General features: G+C 42.7%; 3 protein-coding genes across 4 annotated transcripts in view; 1 reads left to right on the top strand and 2 right to left on the bottom strand.

Annotated features, from left to right (window-relative positions):
- Positions 1-723: 723 nt before the first annotated feature.
- pstpip1a (proline-serine-threonine phosphatase interacting protein 1a) lies at positions 724-13,223 on the bottom strand. 2 transcript variants are annotated; one of them, XM_056281518.1, is made up of 16 exons: positions 13,117-13,223; positions 10,878-10,965; positions 9,285-9,385; positions 9,133-9,207; positions 8,389-8,423; positions 8,117-8,223; positions 7,752-7,814; positions 5,816-5,920; positions 5,515-5,560; positions 5,039-5,118; positions 2,816-2,914; positions 2,627-2,723; positions 2,304-2,391; positions 2,074-2,144; positions 1,464-1,570; positions 724-1,326 (listed from the first exon to the last, which is right to left on the bottom strand). In XM_056281518.1, the coding sequence occupies exons 2-16, from the start codon at positions 10,905-10,907 to the stop codon at positions 1,195-1,197; spliced, it is 1,236 nt and encodes a 411-aa protein (XP_056137493.1). In that variant the 5' UTR covers positions 10,908-10,965; positions 13,117-13,223; the 3' UTR covers positions 724-1,194. The 2 variants fall into 2 exon arrangements, with proteins under 2 accessions (XP_056137493.1, XP_056137494.1); XM_056281519.1 differs by lacking the exons at positions 9,133-9,207; positions 9,285-9,385; positions 10,878-10,965; positions 13,117-13,223 and adding an exon at positions 8,544-8,674.
- Positions 12,885-15,877, bottom strand: rcn2 (reticulocalbin 2). The gene is made up of 8 exons (XM_056281520.1): positions 15,791-15,877; positions 15,270-15,416; positions 15,060-15,162; positions 14,720-14,916; positions 14,505-14,618; positions 13,722-13,815; positions 13,462-13,604; positions 12,885-13,225 (listed from the first exon to the last, which is right to left on the bottom strand). The coding sequence occupies exons 2-8, from the start codon at positions 15,414-15,416 to the stop codon at positions 13,082-13,084; spliced, it is 942 nt and encodes a 313-aa protein (XP_056137495.1). The 5' UTR covers positions 15,791-15,877; the 3' UTR covers positions 12,885-13,081.
- Positions 15,878-16,056: 179 nt separating this feature from the next.
- Positions 16,057-16,987, top strand: part of scaper (S-phase cyclin A-associated protein in the ER) — a 67,520-nt gene continuing 66,589 nt past the window's right edge. The window contains exon 1 of the mRNA XM_056281619.1: positions 16,057-16,315. Within this exon, the coding sequence (XP_056137594.1) occupies positions 16,148-16,315 (168 nt within the window). The 5' untranslated portion in view covers positions 16,057-16,147. The remainder of the gene's footprint in view (positions 16,316-16,987) is intronic.

The following is a 16,987-nucleotide window of genomic DNA, read 5'->3' as shown; positions in this document are numbered from 1 at the left end:
AATACTGGTTATGATAGACAGGTGTCAGCACACAGTGCATCGCAGTTCGCTGCATAGCTGCAGACTGGTCAGTGCCCATGATGACCCCTGTCCACCGTCGAAAGCGGCTACAATGGGCACGCAAGCGTCAGAACTGTACCTTGGAGCAGTCAAAGAAGTTCACCTGCTTTGATGAGTTCTGTTTTCTTTTAGATCACGTGGATGGCCGTGTACGTGTGTTGTTTACCTGGGGAAGAGATGACCAGGATGCACTATGGCAAGAAGGCAAGCCACCGGAGGCAGTGTGATGCTCTGGGCAATATTCTGCTGGGAAACCTTGGGTCCTGGCATTCATGTGGATGTTACTTTGCCACGTACCACCTACCTAAACATTATTGCAGATCAAGTACACCCCTTCATGGCAATGGTATTCCCTGATGGCAGCGGCCTCTTTCAGCCGGATAATGCACCCTGCCACACTGCAAAAAATTGTTCAGGAATGGTTTGAGGAACATGACAGAGTTCAAGGTGTTGCCTTGGCCTCCAAATTCCCCAGCTCTCAATCCGATCGAGCATCTGTGGGATGTGCTGGAAAAACAAGTCCGATCTGTGGAGGGCCCACCTCGTAACTTACAGGACTTGAAGGATCTGCTGCTAACGTTTTGGTGCCAGATGCCAGAGGACACCTTCAGAGGTCTTATGGAGTCCATGTCTCAACAGGTCAGAGGTGTTTTGGCGGCACGAGGGGGACCTTCACAATATTAGGCAGGTGTTTTTAATGTTTTGGCTGATCGGTGTATATTACCAGTTAACCACAGAAGAAAATCAGGCTAAAAAAACTTTTTCAAGATGGTTGTATTTTTTAATAAAACTTAAAATAAACACAGAGTATACAAACAATCCAACTTGAGAAAAAAAAACCCTCCATATAGTTGGAACTGTAAATTCATAGCTATTCAAGACTAGGGATTGTAAATAAGCTTTGGTTTCGTGACCATGAGAGGTGGTTAATTTTTTTTTTTTTAATTTTGTATCTGTATTTGTTGTTGAAAACCAAACCAATAAATAACCCATTGCTCAACATACTATGCAGTACATAGTGAATACTACAAGAAACTCCATATTAAAAATTACAGTGTAAGGAAATGTGGAGGGATATTACATTTACGCACAACATTAAGAAAGCAGTGCTAGTCCCACACTTGATAAGAAGGCTCATTCTTTGCCAAGGTAAGAGCCTGGAACAAGTCCAGATTGACCGTTTCTCCCCACAGTCCACCAACCATCTTCACCCTGGTCTAAGACCACCACAACGTCCCCAGCAGACACAGAAAGCTCATCCCCGCTCTAAGGAAGGACAGAAAGATAAGACGAATCAATGAATTGGTTCTTTGAAAGCTAATTGATTTAATATGTTCAACGTGTTGAGTGAAAGATGTGAAAATCCTCCTATAGAGGTGGTATGTTAGTGCCACAACTCTGACCTGGGCCACATAGTCATATATAGCCTTGTACCCCACAGCACTCTGCTGAAGAGTTGGCTCCCCATGAAATCCATGAATGGAGGCATAAACTCCATCTGATGTCTCAACTGAAACAGAGTACACAGGAGAGGATTTGTGCATTCAGAATTTGTTCACACTGGCATGAAAATGCCTGAATTTTGCGTCTCACGTCTTATTGAACTGACGATATGATTCAACTGATCCCATCCGAGTAAACCTCAACAAATCATTAGGTAGACTTGTGTGACACCTGGAAAGCATTTCTCCAAGCTTGGTTATGTAGCGGTTTCACAGCAACAACAATAATATATAAAAGTTAAGCTCGTGTCCTTGACAGAAAGAAGGAAGTGGTTTGCAGCATCATGTTTCGTCTTGTTAATATTGCCATCTTATGAAAAGAAGTGGCTGGCGACTCCACATGTATCGGAGGAGGAATGTGGTAGTCTGCGGCCCTCCTCGGATCAGCAGAGGGAGTGGGGCAGTGATCGGGACAGCTCGGAAGAGTGGAGTAATTGGCCAGGTACAATTGGGGAGAAAAGGGGGAGGGGGAACCCCCCCCCAAAAATTAAAAAAAATATTGCCATCTTACCATTGGGTTGTGCTACTGGCTCACTTGTTTTAGAGCTGCTCAAATTGCTCCCCTGCAGCAGATTTGAAAACCTACATAGGGTGAATGGTAGTCACTAAGTGATGATTAACAAAACAATGGAATTCTTGCAAGAGATGCACACAACTGGGGGGAAAAAATGACTCATTTTGTCATCATAACTTTTTGACTCAGTAATTAAGTAAAAACAAAACAAAACTAGGAGAGCTTACCTTTTCATGACTCCACCCACAAAACCAGCACTGCCATTACTGTCCGATGGGGCCTCTCGCTTGTAGTAATCCTGGAATTCAATGGCCGCTAGGGAGAAACAATTTGAATTCAGTAAAACAATTAAAAAAAAAAACTCATTAGAGAAAAAGGCCCGACACACACAGCTGGTGTCAGCCCAGGCTATCTACATCGCTTCTTTCCAAAGCGATGCAACATTCTCTCGGCTATGTTTAGCCACAGTTGAAAAGATAACAATGAAAGTTCCAACCCGGAACATATTCAAATCAGGGGAAAAAAAGGAGGCAGCAGGATACATGTCTACCTGGAGGACTTGAGCCTGTGCGTTTCATCTCTACAAAGCAGTTGTTGTCTACAACGATGTCGCAGTTTTCCAGCATTTTCCTCACGTCCTCATAACACTGAAAGAACGGTTTATGTGAAATTCAAATGCATATTTCGAGAAACTGTGCAGAGCCACTCTGCGGGTGTGGCGTAATCCAGTTAGACCCACCTCGTCGTCTTTGACACACTGCATTGAGAACTGGTTGCAGTGAACCCATAGGGCATTCCTTAGGATGTCGATGCGGTCTTCCTCCTGCTGCTGAAATGCCTGAAACACAAACATCCGTTGTGCCATGATGTCGGCGTGATTGGAGAAATGATAATGTTCTTCACAGATCATCAAAGGCCAGCACATTCACTGCACTGCTCATCAGAAACGAGGGACATCGACAGTGGCTCATGATGTCCAAGCATTTGCCTCAGCGCAGCTAATTTATTTCATTTCATTATTATTTATTCCGCTCATGGCAATGCACAGCTCCAGGCAGAAACAAGCAATTTATAATCAAACACAAATCAATTTACACGTTCCATGATTGTAGAGGAGCAGGGAGAAGAAAAATCTTATTTTACCTGCCCCTTACTCAAACCTAAATAAACAACAGAATAGATGGTCTGTCAGTCAGTTACACAACAACTAATACTTACAACATGAGAAATGAGAAAGAATCAAAAAGCCATACACAATAATTCACCATCAACTGAATACCCATTACCTGACAACTCCATATTGTCTCGTTATTCTTTCCTAATACATTTTCTTGAACTGAAAGATATCTATACAACCCTTTAGATCCATCTCTAAAGAATTCCACAGTTTGACGCCACATACCGAAATACCCATCTGCTTTAAAGTAGTACGTGCATACTGATGTTTAAAATTAAATTTCCTTCTCTGGTCGTCCTTAATTAATTAGGAAGGTATTCTTGCTGTGGATACTGAAATATATATATATATATATATATATTCTTTTTTGTTCCCCTTTCTATTGTTTTGCTGCAAATGTTGCCCATTTAACTGCCAAAAATGTCTCATGCAAGGTTTTAAAGGCAGTTTATAGTGTCTTGATGCAGGCTCAATAACCCAGGTAAGGAAATCCCAGAAAGTTGAATCAGTTCATCTGGATGCATCACTCATCTAAGTGACTTCGTCAGTCTCAACTGACTGCAGGTATCCCCACCCTTATAAAGAGCACAGTTGCATAATGACCGAAACCAACGATCAGTTTCATATGCAAATTGCCGTGACCACCAACTCTAGTTGCTGATGCTGGTTGCGTGGCTCGGGTCCTGGGCTGTTCCGGCGGCGTCTGGACGCTGCTTAGCATCCTCCTCAACATCCATCCATTAGCTTAACCGCTTATCCTGCTCTCAGGGTCGCAGGGATGCTGCAGCCTATCCCAGCAGTTACTGGGTGGCAGGCGGGGAGACACCCTGGACAGGCCGCCAGGCCATCACAGGTCCGACACACACACACACACACACACACACACACACACACTCATTCCTAGGGACAATTTAGTACGGCCGATTTACCTGACTTACATGTCTTTGGACCGTGGGAGGAAACCGGAGCCCCCGGAGGAAACCCACACAGACACGGGGAGAAGATGCAAACGCCACACAGAGGACGACCCGGGATGACCCACCAAGGTTGGACTACCCCGGGGCTCAAACCCAGGACCTTCTTGCTGTGAGGCGACTGCACTAACCACTGCGCCACCATGTCGCCCCCCACCAACATATTCTTCATATATTTTATAATTCCATTATTATTGTTATTCCCTTTTAAATGTTGTATTCTGTAAATTGTGTAAACACAACATCCGTTGGATGTTGTCTGCCTTGGGAGAGATCCCTCCTCTGTTGCTCTCCCTAAGGTTTCTTCCTATTTTTACCCCGTTAAAGTTTTTTTTTTTTTTTTTTTTTAATGGAGCTGTTCCTTATCTGGTGCGAGGGTGTAATAACAGGATGTTGTGTTGCTGTAATGCCGCCTGAGGCAAATTTTTAATTTGTGATATTGGGCTATACAAATAAAATTGACTTGACCCGTCCTATGGGCCACAGTAATTTGCATATGTAGCCGGTAGTTGTTTTCGGTTGTTATGCCACTGTATTGTTTATAAGGGTGGGGATACCTGCAGTCAGTTGAGACTGACAAAGTCACTCAGACGAGCGATTAAACTTTTCTCCCACTATCAAAGAAGGTTCATCACTCATCTGTGAGTGATGACATGTATCTGTCAATAAACGTTGTATCCAGATCAGCTGACTCAACCTTTCATTTTCTTACCTGGATTATTGAGCGTGCAGCAAGATGTTTCTCCCAATAAATGTTGCGTCCAGATGAAGTGATTCAACTCTCCGGGCAGTTTATAGTGTCTCACTTTACCTCGCATGTGCTCTCATGTGTGGATTCCCATTCTTGACGAATCTTGTCGAGCTGCTCAACGTTCAACGAATACTGCTTTTCTGCAGAGGAATTAAATATTACTTTTAACTTAAATCCACAAGCATAGATGTCTCACACGCTATGTTATGGATTAAAGGTTCATTGTACCCTTTACATGTGACCCAAACTGTGTCTTTATGATCTTCAGCAACCATGCCTGTATAGATAAATTTGGTTTCAGCTATTTTTACTAAAACAGGAAGTGAAAATGACCACCAATGACAATTTCTGGTAAACCTCAGCATTTGCTAAGGTGAAAACAGCAGCAATACTGCGGCAGTGTTTTTTTTCCTCTCCTTTGTAACTCTTTTATGTTTCAGTCCATCAGAAGTGCAGGCAAGCCCAGATATGTCCTTTGCAGTGCAAGAACAAACAAACAAAAAAATAGCAAAACACACCAGCTCACTTCCTCTTACCGGCTTCTACTGCAGCCTCTCTGCACTGTTTAGATTTGTTTTGCAACTAAAAAAAAAAAGGGGAAAGAAAAGACATTACTAAGAAGGCACGCCACCACCTCTATTCCTACGATTGTGTGAAAAGCATTAAAGGCAGTACATTTCTCTCCGTAACCTTTTCAGTGACATTGTTTAAATCAGCACACATTATGTAAATTTTGAATGTCTTCCTCGTTAAATCCGGAGCACGGGCATGGCTTTGAAACGTGGCACAGGGTTGAGGAAGCAGGCCGGTGGGGTACAGGTGTTGTGTTGTGATCACCTTCTCGGTCTGTTTGGGTGTGGCTGTGGCGGTGCTGCTCAGCTTTTCTGCAGACTGCTCTGCCTCATCCGCCTCCCTGCAACGCTGCTCATAGACGCGTCTGGACTGGAAGAGAAACGACACGTAGCATGTGAGAAAACAAACACAACGTCTGTGTAAACCACTGTAACCGGTTATTTTGTTGCCCGGTGCGGGATTCGATACGGGGGTGTACTGCACCACAAGGCGACATGGCTAACCGCTCAGCTAAAGGGTCAGACCCGTTAGCTAGGGGCTAACGTGTCTTATTAGTAGTTTACACAAACAATCATTTATGGCCTCCCTTAATTCCTATTTGTTATTAGGTCGGACAGCTCGTCAGTCAGCGTTTCCTTGTCCTGGCTGTGCAGCTCCATTAATTTTCTTTTCAATGTCCGTTAAATTTACTTTTTTAATCCTTGTAGAACCTGATAATGTAATACATCCCCGATAATATAGTAAAAAAATGCACTTGAGGCCATTGAAAACGCAATAAAACCTGATAATGTAATAACTTCCCGATAATGTAATAAAGTGCATTTCCCGATAATGTAATAAACTATATATCATAGCTAACCCTAAACCCTAACCCTAACCCTAAACCCTAATAACGTCCCGTTAATGTAACACATTATTACATTATTGGTAAAAAGTTTATTACATTATTGGGACATGCACTTTATTACATTATCAGGAAGTTATTACATTATCAGGTTTTATTGCGTTTTCAATGGACTCAAGAGCAGATTTTTTTATTACATTATCGGGGTTATTACATTATTGGGAATTTATTACATTATCAGGTTCTACAATCCTCTATAAAGTTGCCACAAATTAGAAATGGTGAGCTACAAATTAGCAGATCGTTAAAATAAATGTATCTTAGCAATCGCAAAAAGTCGATCGAAGGAAGCTGACGTAAATGGAAGGTATCCTAGCAACGCACGCGTTCGCATGGACGCGCGTCGCCAAGACCGGATGTAGTTACGACTACTAGGCTTAGTTGGTGCACGACTGGCGTAAAGTCCATTCTAAAAATACAACAAAAACCCCAACTTGTTTTAACAAAGACCGATTTGGCAGTTAGGACCAGGCTTAGTGACCTCAGCTCTGCTGAGACACCTGTATAACAGTGGCACAATTAAAAGTAAAACATGGACGCAACTATGGTAAACCGAGCTGAGGTGACAAAGTAATGCTTTTTGCCCCGGTCACGCTTGGCTGTCTGTTAAAAACTTGCAGAAGCCTCTTCCTCGTACACATCCTCAGCAGCAAGGGGTAAGGTTTCGGTGGAATACACGCCGAGGCGCACCAGTGTCGTACGCCATTGTAGCCCATCGTGTCGCCTCAATGCTACCACTATGACTTTGTCCCATTGACTAGCAGAGGGTAAAGGTTATATGAAAGTGAAAATATAAGAACACTAGAAGAACCCCGCTACAATGTAGCGGTTTGGTTATCCACAAGTCTAAATCTGCCTCTTCTTCATCCTGCCAGCTAACCGCCTTCCCCCTGCCCCTAAACCCCCCCCCCCACTCCAACTCCCTCCCCCCAAATGCTCAGAATCCTCTGAAATGCCGAGAAAAGTGGTTTTTAGCCATTTTTAGAAAAATGCATATTTTGCGTATTTATGCATAATTATGCATAATTTTAATTTTCTGGGATTTTCCCCGTACTCTCTGGGACAATACCTACCACCTCCAAAAAGAATTAGGATCATAAGTGTTTTAGTTTTTGGTCCCGCTATCTACGCTAACTAACACACACACACTAACAGCACACACACACACACATTACGAAAATATATGAGTGATAATAATAAACATGTTCTTGCTACCAACAGGAAGGATAAAACACTGTGGTTGAATGCTGAGGACCATTTGTGCCGTTCAAATAAGGCAGACTGCGGGCTACACACCTCTACTGTCTTCTTATACAGAGTGACTTTTGTCTTCTGCACCTTCTCCATGAGTACTTCACACTGAAAAAAGAAAAGAAAAAAGAAAAGCATGTTGAAGTCTACGACACGTTTATCCAACCTCGCACTGTGTCCCAAATCTCGTTATTATACGTTACATTACAGCCATTTAGCCGACGCTTTTATCCAAAGCGACTTACAATAAGTGCAATTAATAATAAACCGGATTAATACAGTAAGTATTAATCTGGTTGAAAAAGAACATGTGGGATTATTAAAACCCTCCTGAAAAACATTTCACTTGATAAAGTTAAAATTTCTGCCACTTGCCACTGGTTGAAATAAAGGAAACCTTGTGCTCGCACCCTTTTCCTCTGTTCCTTCTGCCGCTCTCTAAACAGCTCCATCCTCTTCAGCTCCTCTTTCAGCAGCCCAGAGAGCTGGACATGCAGGTTCCCAATGTTCTCCATCTCTAAACAACAACACAGACTTTCGCTCGTACAGATGTCTTAAATATGGCCTGAAGATATGCATGAAACACCTGCGAAAAGGCTAAACAGTGAAACACACCAAGAACAAGCTGAGCTTTACCAATACACGAGGAGAAAAATAAGGCTGAAATATTATTCATACATACGTGTTCTCACTCCCTCAAAGGACGCTCTTAAAGTGCTGCAAAAACAACATGAACAACGTTTAGAGGGGAGACTGAAGAACGGCACACGCATTCTTGAGTAATCCCAATTGAATAATCCCACACTTGAGGCCTGCTCAGACACAGAGACTACATACTTAAACCTGTGCAACACAGTGACCCTTCAGCACACAATGTGTGCACTTAAATTGCTCCTGAATTACTTTGTGTGTCACTCTGGGAAATTGCTTGCAACCTATTTGCCACTTGGCTGCAACGCATTGCTGGAAATGTGATTCCGCTTTATGGTTGGCTGCACACAATAGCCAGTCAGAGTGCTGGAAAATAGGGGAAATAAACAAATGTTACCGTATTTGGCTAACTGGTTGTGGTTATAGATCGTTTATAGATCAATACATTTTACAGGGAATATTGGATAAAATTAAATAAATGCACTCTGAACCCTCTTCCTCCTAACACATTATTTATAAGCATCTAGCTTAAAACCATGCTATGGATGCTTTAAATAGCCCTCCTATAACAACTAATGAATACCCTATATTCAATATAATGACAAATGATTTTATCGGTCACCGAATGCAGTCAAAAAACATTTTATTGCACCGTCACGGTGAAACTTTGAATCACGGTCCATGCAATTTAAAGACGCAATCAAAACTGCACAAGTTCCTGTGTGCGTGTGTGACACAGGCTTCATGCTCAAATGCACACAGATGTAACTCTCACCTGATCTCATAGAGACCACCCGCCTTGCGTGCAATTGTGACCAGTTCCTTGCCATATTTTTCCTCTGCTGATGCCCTGCATAGAAGACAATTTATGCAGCTGAACCACATTGACGGAGGGTTATCTTTGTGTACTGATTAATGGACACCAACCTCATTTTCAAGAGTTCTTCCATGTCCTTGCAGGTCCGTCGGCCATCACTGAGTCTTTGGACTATGGTCTCATACCCTATGTTGCTGATAAAATCCAGCCCCTAGAACCCAAAAGTAGCATGCCTTTACCAACTGACCATGTGCTCCATCATAATGCTACATTTACACTGCGAGTTTGAGCTGGAATTTACATCATTAAAATGTACGTGAAAAAAATCAAGCGTACATCCTGACTGTTTGTCTTGAGTTACAGTGACACCGTTACACATGTGGCAGTGTAGCCTTGCCTTTAAGGAGACCATCCCAAGTTCTCAGGTTCACTCTCGGCGGGAGCAATTCATCTTGCTAAGATAACCTTGAGCGGGTCACTAAACTGAAATGTTCTTAATCCAGTTGCACAGGAGTCTAGATTATGCGTATGATCTGTATCTAACATGCGTGCCCAATGTGAGGGGGGAAAAAAGTTAACTTTTGTGTATTCCACATGGTAGTAGTATCTTCTCAATGTAGTTTGTAGACAATGATCAAACCATAGTTAATAATATCAGTAACATCCATGGCAAGTTGTATTTTTATGCCAGCACCCCTCATAGGTAAATGACTTATTTATAGTGTGGATGTGTCAGTTTGGAAGGAATCTTTGACAAGCAACTCTGCCTTGACTGAAACAACAGCAAGTAGGTGGTTTGGCCTTTCTCAACGAGGCAACCTCTGTAACTGCACACAAGGAAAATGACTGCTGGAAACTCAAGTGACCAAAGTGTGAGGCGGCTTTGAGTGGCATTTTAAATTTTGATCAAACATATAAATGGAACAAGAAATTACTTGGGCTGGAATTTTTAATTGATACCACTGCATACAGGGTAAAGTGTCGAAGTAATAACACAAACATACTGCGGGTTCATTTGCAAAGGTTTGAAGGGGGTTATTGTTTGGACCCTCCCATGCAAATCAACCCAGAAGCTGTCGGGAGATTTGTAGATTAGATTTCTTACGAGGCAAGGAAAAAGATCAAAAGCTCAAACAGAGGTGAGAATAGCCTTACACAGGAAATCGAGAACAGAGGGGAAGTATATTGCAAAACCACTTCACTCAACCTCTCAGTGTGCACGTTACACCAATGCCTTATGAAGACATAGATGTGTCAATTGTTAAAGCTCCGGATCTAAATGGAGACTCATTCATCCACGACCCAAAAATGAAACATTTGTACTTGAGACAATTTGATATGTAACACCCTGACGGCCTCTACCATAGCAACAACAGTTCCAACCCAGTGGACACCGCAAGGAAGTTGAAAGGAAACGTGGCAAAGCTTTGAAAACGCACACCAAAACCAGTAGGTTAAAAAGTCAGTTGGCGAATTGTGAGCCGGGAAATACCGTTTCTACAAAATATATACAGTATCACTGACAATGATGGAGAGAGGGTATTGGGAAAAAAATGTTGCTTTTGAATGAAAACGTCCAAGCAACACTGTGTTCACCGTAGTCTGTGCAAATCGTTCTTTCAAAGGTTGTGGCAGCCTCAGCTATCGTGACGAACACAAACATCAGAGGATGCAAATAAATTAGTAACACCACAGTAACTCACCCAAAAGGCATCTTTGAATTGTAAAGTCATATTTAACAGTCCACTTCTCTTTACGGAGCACCGCTGTTAAGCAAGCTGGTAGTTGGTCCTAGTGAAACAGATCACGACACTCAGGAAATGAGCACCCAAAACACATCATCGACTACTGATTTGACTTGAACGAGGAAGAGCTGCAATGTGTCATCAGCAACCACAACCAATCTGGAATCACACGTAACCACGTCATGTCATTTGGCTTTTGATAAGATACCTACAATTAAAAAAAAAAAGGTCCATGGGCATTTTCCAGTCTTCTACAAAACTACAAAATCATGTCTGCATATAATATTATGAAGACCAATTTTCAATAAAACATATGAATGAGAGTACTGAAGCCAATACTCTGGAATGAATCTTCCAAGCTCATTAAAATGCAAAGAAATGATGTTGGTAAACAAAATTTGACGACCTACGTTTTTTTTTCATAATAAGTATGAAAAAAAAAGATCTTCCATCAAAATTGCAAACCTCCCAAACTCAATCTGCTTTCTTCATCCAAACACAGGCAATCTCATAGTCATGCTTTCACTGTGTTACTCTCACAGGCTTTTCATTTGACCGCCTGATGGTGATGAAGTCAAGTAAATTCATGAGGTGATACTGCATTTCATCAGATTTGTATTTGCATTTCTGGGTTTGAGTTTGCTCTCCCACTATTTGCAAGTGCCTTCCCTGAACAAAACTTTATAGTGGAGAGTTACAGGGTGAGGTGGGCGTCATGGTCCGGTTACTGCGGTGGCTCTGCCTGTTTCTTTTGGTCAGGTCAGGGATGGATTGAGGCATAGATGCAGGTTAATTAGTCAAGTCGTAACAAGTAGGTAACCATCTGAATATATCGCTCAGGTGGATTAAATTATTAATCCATTTGTCACGACAAAGTACTTGTAGCGCTTATGCTATGATGCTGTGCCTCTTACTTTGTAGAAGTGCAGCAGAGCACCCAGAAACACAAATCCCATGAATGCAAGCACCGCTCCATTACCAACTGGTGGTCAAACGAAAAGGTTACTGCAAGTTGTAGTCGCATGTAAAGAACATAAAATAAATATTAACATGTGATTGCAGTTGTTCAAAAGAAGAAAGTAAATTTGAGTTTGAGAGGTCTCTACTTCTGATCATGGATCTTTTTTTTTGTAGTTAATAAACTTTGCAATGCAAATTTTGTTTGCAATCTTAATTTGCATGCAATAACATCATAAAATGTGTTCCATAAACTTAACACCGACACTGATGGGTTTTTCAGATTTGACAGCTATGGATAGCAGGGAATGACAGGTCAGTTTGAATTGGGCCTGGGGCCCAAATGCATTTCAACTCATAATCCCTTATCGAATATTTTAGACAAAGTGTTCATATCTGGAAGATATATAATGAACAATACTAATATACCGGCACTCAGGCTGGATATTTAGATAGCTGTTGTTGCATGATATGCTAAAATTGATATAATGTGTAAAGAAAGAAAAAAATATATATATAGTTAGTAAACTTCAATGAAATACATCGCCGAGTTGGCTGTGTATATCCTGATAATGAACTGCACTGATTGTCACAGGTTGGAAATCACTCGACTTTGTGTCGAACAGATGCCACTCTCTCATCTAATGGGACGCAGCGACATGTTTTAGCAGGGGACAGTTCCTCCTTTGCTTGTGAGGACCTCCCCACAAATATCGCATTTGACTATCATTTTGCTAAAGTGTTTTTACCCATCAGCCACCTGATAGCTAGTAAACATAGTAGCCTAAACTAGGCATGATGGTGGGGCAAATTTGTTATTCTAACACAGATGCAGAGCAGAGAGTCAGATTTGCTGAGAATGAATTCGATCAGAGACTTGTTTCACTCTGGACTTTTATCAAACCCGGAAATGGTTGATAAAAAAAACCCAGCTGGATTGTTTGAATTAAATCACAAGAAAGTTGGCCCAAAATGTTTGTCAGCACTTCTGCACAGCCCACCTGACCCTCTTCGGAACATATGAACGTCAAATAATTCAACTGAATATATTAATCAATTCCATACTTAAATGTTTAGGGCTAAAATTAAGTCTACTTGAGGAACATGCAACTCGTAAAAAGCTTCAAATAAAATTTAATACAGCAAATAAACTATTCAATCTTTATGAACATGAATAAGAACCATCCAGCATGTACAAGTTGAAGTTACAATTCATCATGTGATACATGCAGCTGTCTACCATAGTCCGTCACTTCACTGTTCATGAATGTGTCTTGATTTCTCAAAACCTCAGCTACTGAGATTTGCCCGTCACCATCGTGATCCATTTCTTTGATGAGATGAAGAGCCTGTTGATGACAAGGCAATAATAAGTAAAGGATTAGGCAGCAATCATTGGTTTACAGGCCTTTCTAACTCACACAATTCAGGGAGGTGATCCAATCAAACTTTGACCAAGATATTTAAAACAAACACAAAATCAACAAATATCGAAGTGTTAGCTGTGTTTACTGACACCTAACTTCCACTACAAACAATTACCAGACAAAAGACCATGGATTATTTTAGAGCAATTGCTCCTCACCTCTTCTCTTGCTGAACCATAGCTATTTGGTGCAACCCAGCGGAGCTGCTCATCTCGATTCAACTTGCCGTCCTTATCTTGATCGTAAAGATCTTTAAAGCGCACGGTTTCTTCAATCTCCCACTGAGACGGGGCACTCCCATCTCATTACAAAGAAGAAAAAAAACATGTTTGTTATGCATGGAGAGGGAATATTGTATGAATCCCCAACTACAGCTGTCTCTGATAGTGTATTTCAACATCAACCCCCCCAGCCTTACCATGACTACGAACATCTCCAATGAATTCACTGAGACTGATGAACCCATCTTTATCAGTGTCATAGTCACTCAAAACATCTTCAATGGCAAAATCCTTTAAGGAAAAGGTGGAACATCCGTTTATAATCCAGGAGATGCAAAGAGTACATTCACATTGTATAGATGTATTGATGTACAGATGCCTTTGAACTATTTATCTAAGTAGGATTCCCCTGCTAAAGTAGCATAAACTTATCAATCATTACTTATGGCCCACTGGAAGTCTGTGTCAGTGACTGTGTCTAAAGAGACCCTGCCCTCTGTGTGTACTCTAGTTTTTTGAAAGTTTGAGACATTTCTGGCTGACAACATTTTAGCAGTGGGTCTGTCAGTCAACTCCTGCAATCAATACCACTACTTGTGAGAGCATGATTATTTGAAACTGCAGTGGTCAGTGAGTGTGACAGTTTGTTACAGCTGAAATGATACATAATGGCGAACACAAGACCTTAAAAATGAAATTATACCGAGGTTAAACCCTAAGCAGCAAAGGCCTGCTCTGAAACTAAAGTGAATCTAGGGTTGGCTTTCCATTACTGGCGACCACTGAAAGGGTGGATGGGAATGAAAAGCAGTGTGGAGTCGTAGGCTTTGCATCTAGTTGTGCCAGGAAGGAAGGGCCAAGTTTTCAAGAGGTGTTTACAAGCCACAAGCAGGCAGAATGCTACTCAGTAGCATTATAATAGTATTAATAAACAACCACACATTTGTAAAAGCCACACAGTTGTGTTAAAACAGTCTTACAGCCATGTGATCCACTTCCGATGGGTGTGTGAAGGCCAGAAACTCTGTCACATTAAGTCCTGGTGTGCCATCCACGTCAGCGTAATCAAAGCGCCTCTTCTCCTTCAAGTGGAGCTAAGGGGAATAACAGTCAAAGTGAAGATAATATAGATGATACAGACCATGGCCTGCTATAAAATGTAAATTTCAAGGAGGCACAGCAACAGAACGCTTACATATCTAAGAGACTCTTGCTCGGGGTCTTCAAGAACAGCATTGTCATCAAAGTGAATGAGCTGCTCGTGGGCAACAATGTTGTATTCTTCCCATGATACCGCACCATCTCCGTCTTTGTCGTAGCCAGGGAACTGTTCCTCTGCATCATCTAGAGCATATTTTCTATAGACGCGCTGGATCCACAAAGTGATCTCCTCTGTAATTAAGATATAGAAAATATTAAGGAACAATACGGCATTGAGCAAGCGATGTCTCAGTTACTCACATTCAATTTTTCTCTGACCGATGTTTGTATTTTGTGAAAGCATCTTTGGTCACGACGACAGCAAAATATGTCACCTGCAGTCAACAAATTGTCAGAGTTTTTATCAATTTTCTTTACGATCTCCATCATTTTTGTCTTCTGCTCTGCCGGGCTGAGTTTCTTCATCTCCTCCGTGTTCTACAAATGCATGGAACAAAGGAGGGATGGGGTCAGGGAGAAACCGATGGAGCAAGGGGTGGCACAGTACTGACAATTAAGGTGATGCAGACAAAACATTTAACAACCTTTGTTCCAAGCAGAACATTCACGTCATGTTCAGGATTGTGCTGTTCGTCAACATAATGACCTTCGTTAAGATGCTTGTGCGAGCTTTTCCCCAAGGGGAGCTGCATTACCAGCAACGCCAACGTCACCACTGTGGAGGATGCCATCTGCAGGGGAGCACAGAGTGAACAGTAAGCAGCCTTGCGGGACTAGAAAACGATACCAAACTATTAACTATTGCTAAGCCCGGCTAACTGGCCAAACAAGCACAGCAAATGAAGTCGTAAACTCCAAATTGAACTAGCTGAGGCAAAGGGAGAATGGTTAATCATTTGGGTTTGGACTTTCAAGTGTGGAAAGGGACCTTTATCAGTGAACGTGGGGACACTGACTTACGGCACACCGACGACGCCAACGAAAACAAACAGAGACTGCCTCGTTCGAGAGCGATACAACTAAAGGAGCCCAATGCGGGATAAAAGTGTAAAAAACGGGGGTAGGGGAAAGTCTATTCTGGAAACAGAAGATAATTTTACGGTACCGTGAAAAGTTGTCGGAGCCGCACACAAGAAAAACAGTCCACCGTCCCGCCTACCTAAATGGTTGCCATGGTAGAGCGTTAGAGTCCCGCCCCATGGCGTATCCCACCCTTTGACCCCCGCATCGCAAATGCGCGTGATTGGGTAGATGGGGCCTCCGTCGCCGCTGCGCACCGCGCTCATTGGTCGAGCGTACCGCCTGTCAAGAATCAAGCCGGCACTTCCTGCTTGGGATTAGGTTGTCCTCGCTGTCATCCGTCTCGACATGTTTCTTCTCCATCAACTCAGCGAACAAGGCAACTTTGTCCGCTGACGGCCGAATCTCCGTTTACGCCGAGCGGTGCACTGAACTTGGGTCGATGTCAAAAGATAATCGCCACGATGGACGACGGCGTGGCGCCGGTCAACACCGAATCGGTGCGAGACTTGGCCAAGGCGGGGACGGGAGAGAGAGGTCCGGTAGCAATAGCTCGGGCTCCTCGCATGGAGGAGGCAAGAGCAGGAACACGTCCCTAACCGCTCTGAAGGTAAGCCCCGACGTAACGGGTCGTCGATAACGACCAGAACACAACAGCTGACTGAAAAAGTTGCCCACGACACCCACCCACACGCACCCTCAGCTAGCCACAGCGCCGTTACGTTTTGATTCAGTAGCTAAAAGGGCAGCCTCACCCCCCCCTCCTCCTCCAATCCCAGTAAAGATGGCAAATCTGGGGGTGAATTGTCCAAGGTGGGCCTGAGAGTCAAGGCTCCAGCCGCTCCCTCTGGGAAGTCCGTTTGACTTATCTTCCATGGCGAACCACTCTCAAAAAGCATCCTTCAGCGCATCATCCTTCATGAGAAGATGCTGGCCTGGTGTACCAGAGTATTGCTATGCACCGCAGTAGAGCGTCATTTCGACGATGAAGTAATGATTCCTGTAATACCCTTGTATGTAAAGTCTTCTTCGGGGGTTTGTTTTTTTCTTTTCTTCTGAGATTGTCTGAACTTCTTCCCAGAAGAAGTAGGAGTGGGTGTGGTAGTGTTTACCGCTTTCATCCAGTGAAACCATGTGGATTTGGGTTTTGTCCCCCGAGCAGTGTATGAGTCACTGGCTGCCAAGTCACATCACATTCAGAGCATCAGCCTATGTGGCTAATGCACAGCCAGGGTTTCATTAGCACACTCATCCAGCCTGCAGCTACACTCTCTCATCGCTG

This window comes from Lampris incognitus, chromosome 6 (genome assembly GCF_029633865.1).
Source record: "Lampris incognitus isolate fLamInc1 chromosome 6, fLamInc1.hap2, whole genome shotgun sequence".
NCBI classification, from domain to species: domain Eukaryota; kingdom Metazoa; phylum Chordata; class Actinopteri; order Lampriformes; family Lampridae; genus Lampris; species Lampris incognitus.
This window is presented reverse-complemented; position numbering and strand designations above follow the sequence as displayed.

What these genes read in the sequence shown, in the direction of transcription:
- pstpip1a (XM_056281518.1), bottom strand. Translation starts at nt 10,907, where the DNA reads ATGACTTTACAATTCAAAGATGCCTTTTGG. An exon ending in GTGGGTGGAGTCATGAAAAG is followed by an intron (nt 2,145 to 2,303) that starts GTAAGCTCTCCT and finishes CACCCTATGTAG; the next exon opens with GTTTTCAAATCTGCTGCAGG. An exon ending in TATATGACTATGTGGCCCAG is followed by an intron (nt 1,327 to 1,463) that starts GTCAGAGTTGTG and finishes GTCCTTCCTTAG; the next exon opens with AGCGGGGATGAGCTTTCTGT.
- rcn2 (XM_056281520.1), bottom strand. Translation starts at nt 15,416, where the DNA reads ATGGCATCCTCCACAGTGGTGACGTTGGCGTTGCTGGTAATGCAGCTC. An exon ending in AGCAAGAGTCTCTTAGATAT is followed by an intron (nt 14,619 to 14,719) that starts GTAAGCGTTCTG and finishes TATTCCCCTTAG; the next exon opens with CTCCACTTGAAGGAGAAGAG. An exon ending in TGGAGATGTTCGTAGTCATG is followed by an intron (nt 13,605 to 13,721) that starts GTAAGGCTGGGG and finishes CTTTGTAATGAG; the next exon opens with ATGGGAGTGCCCCGTCTCAG.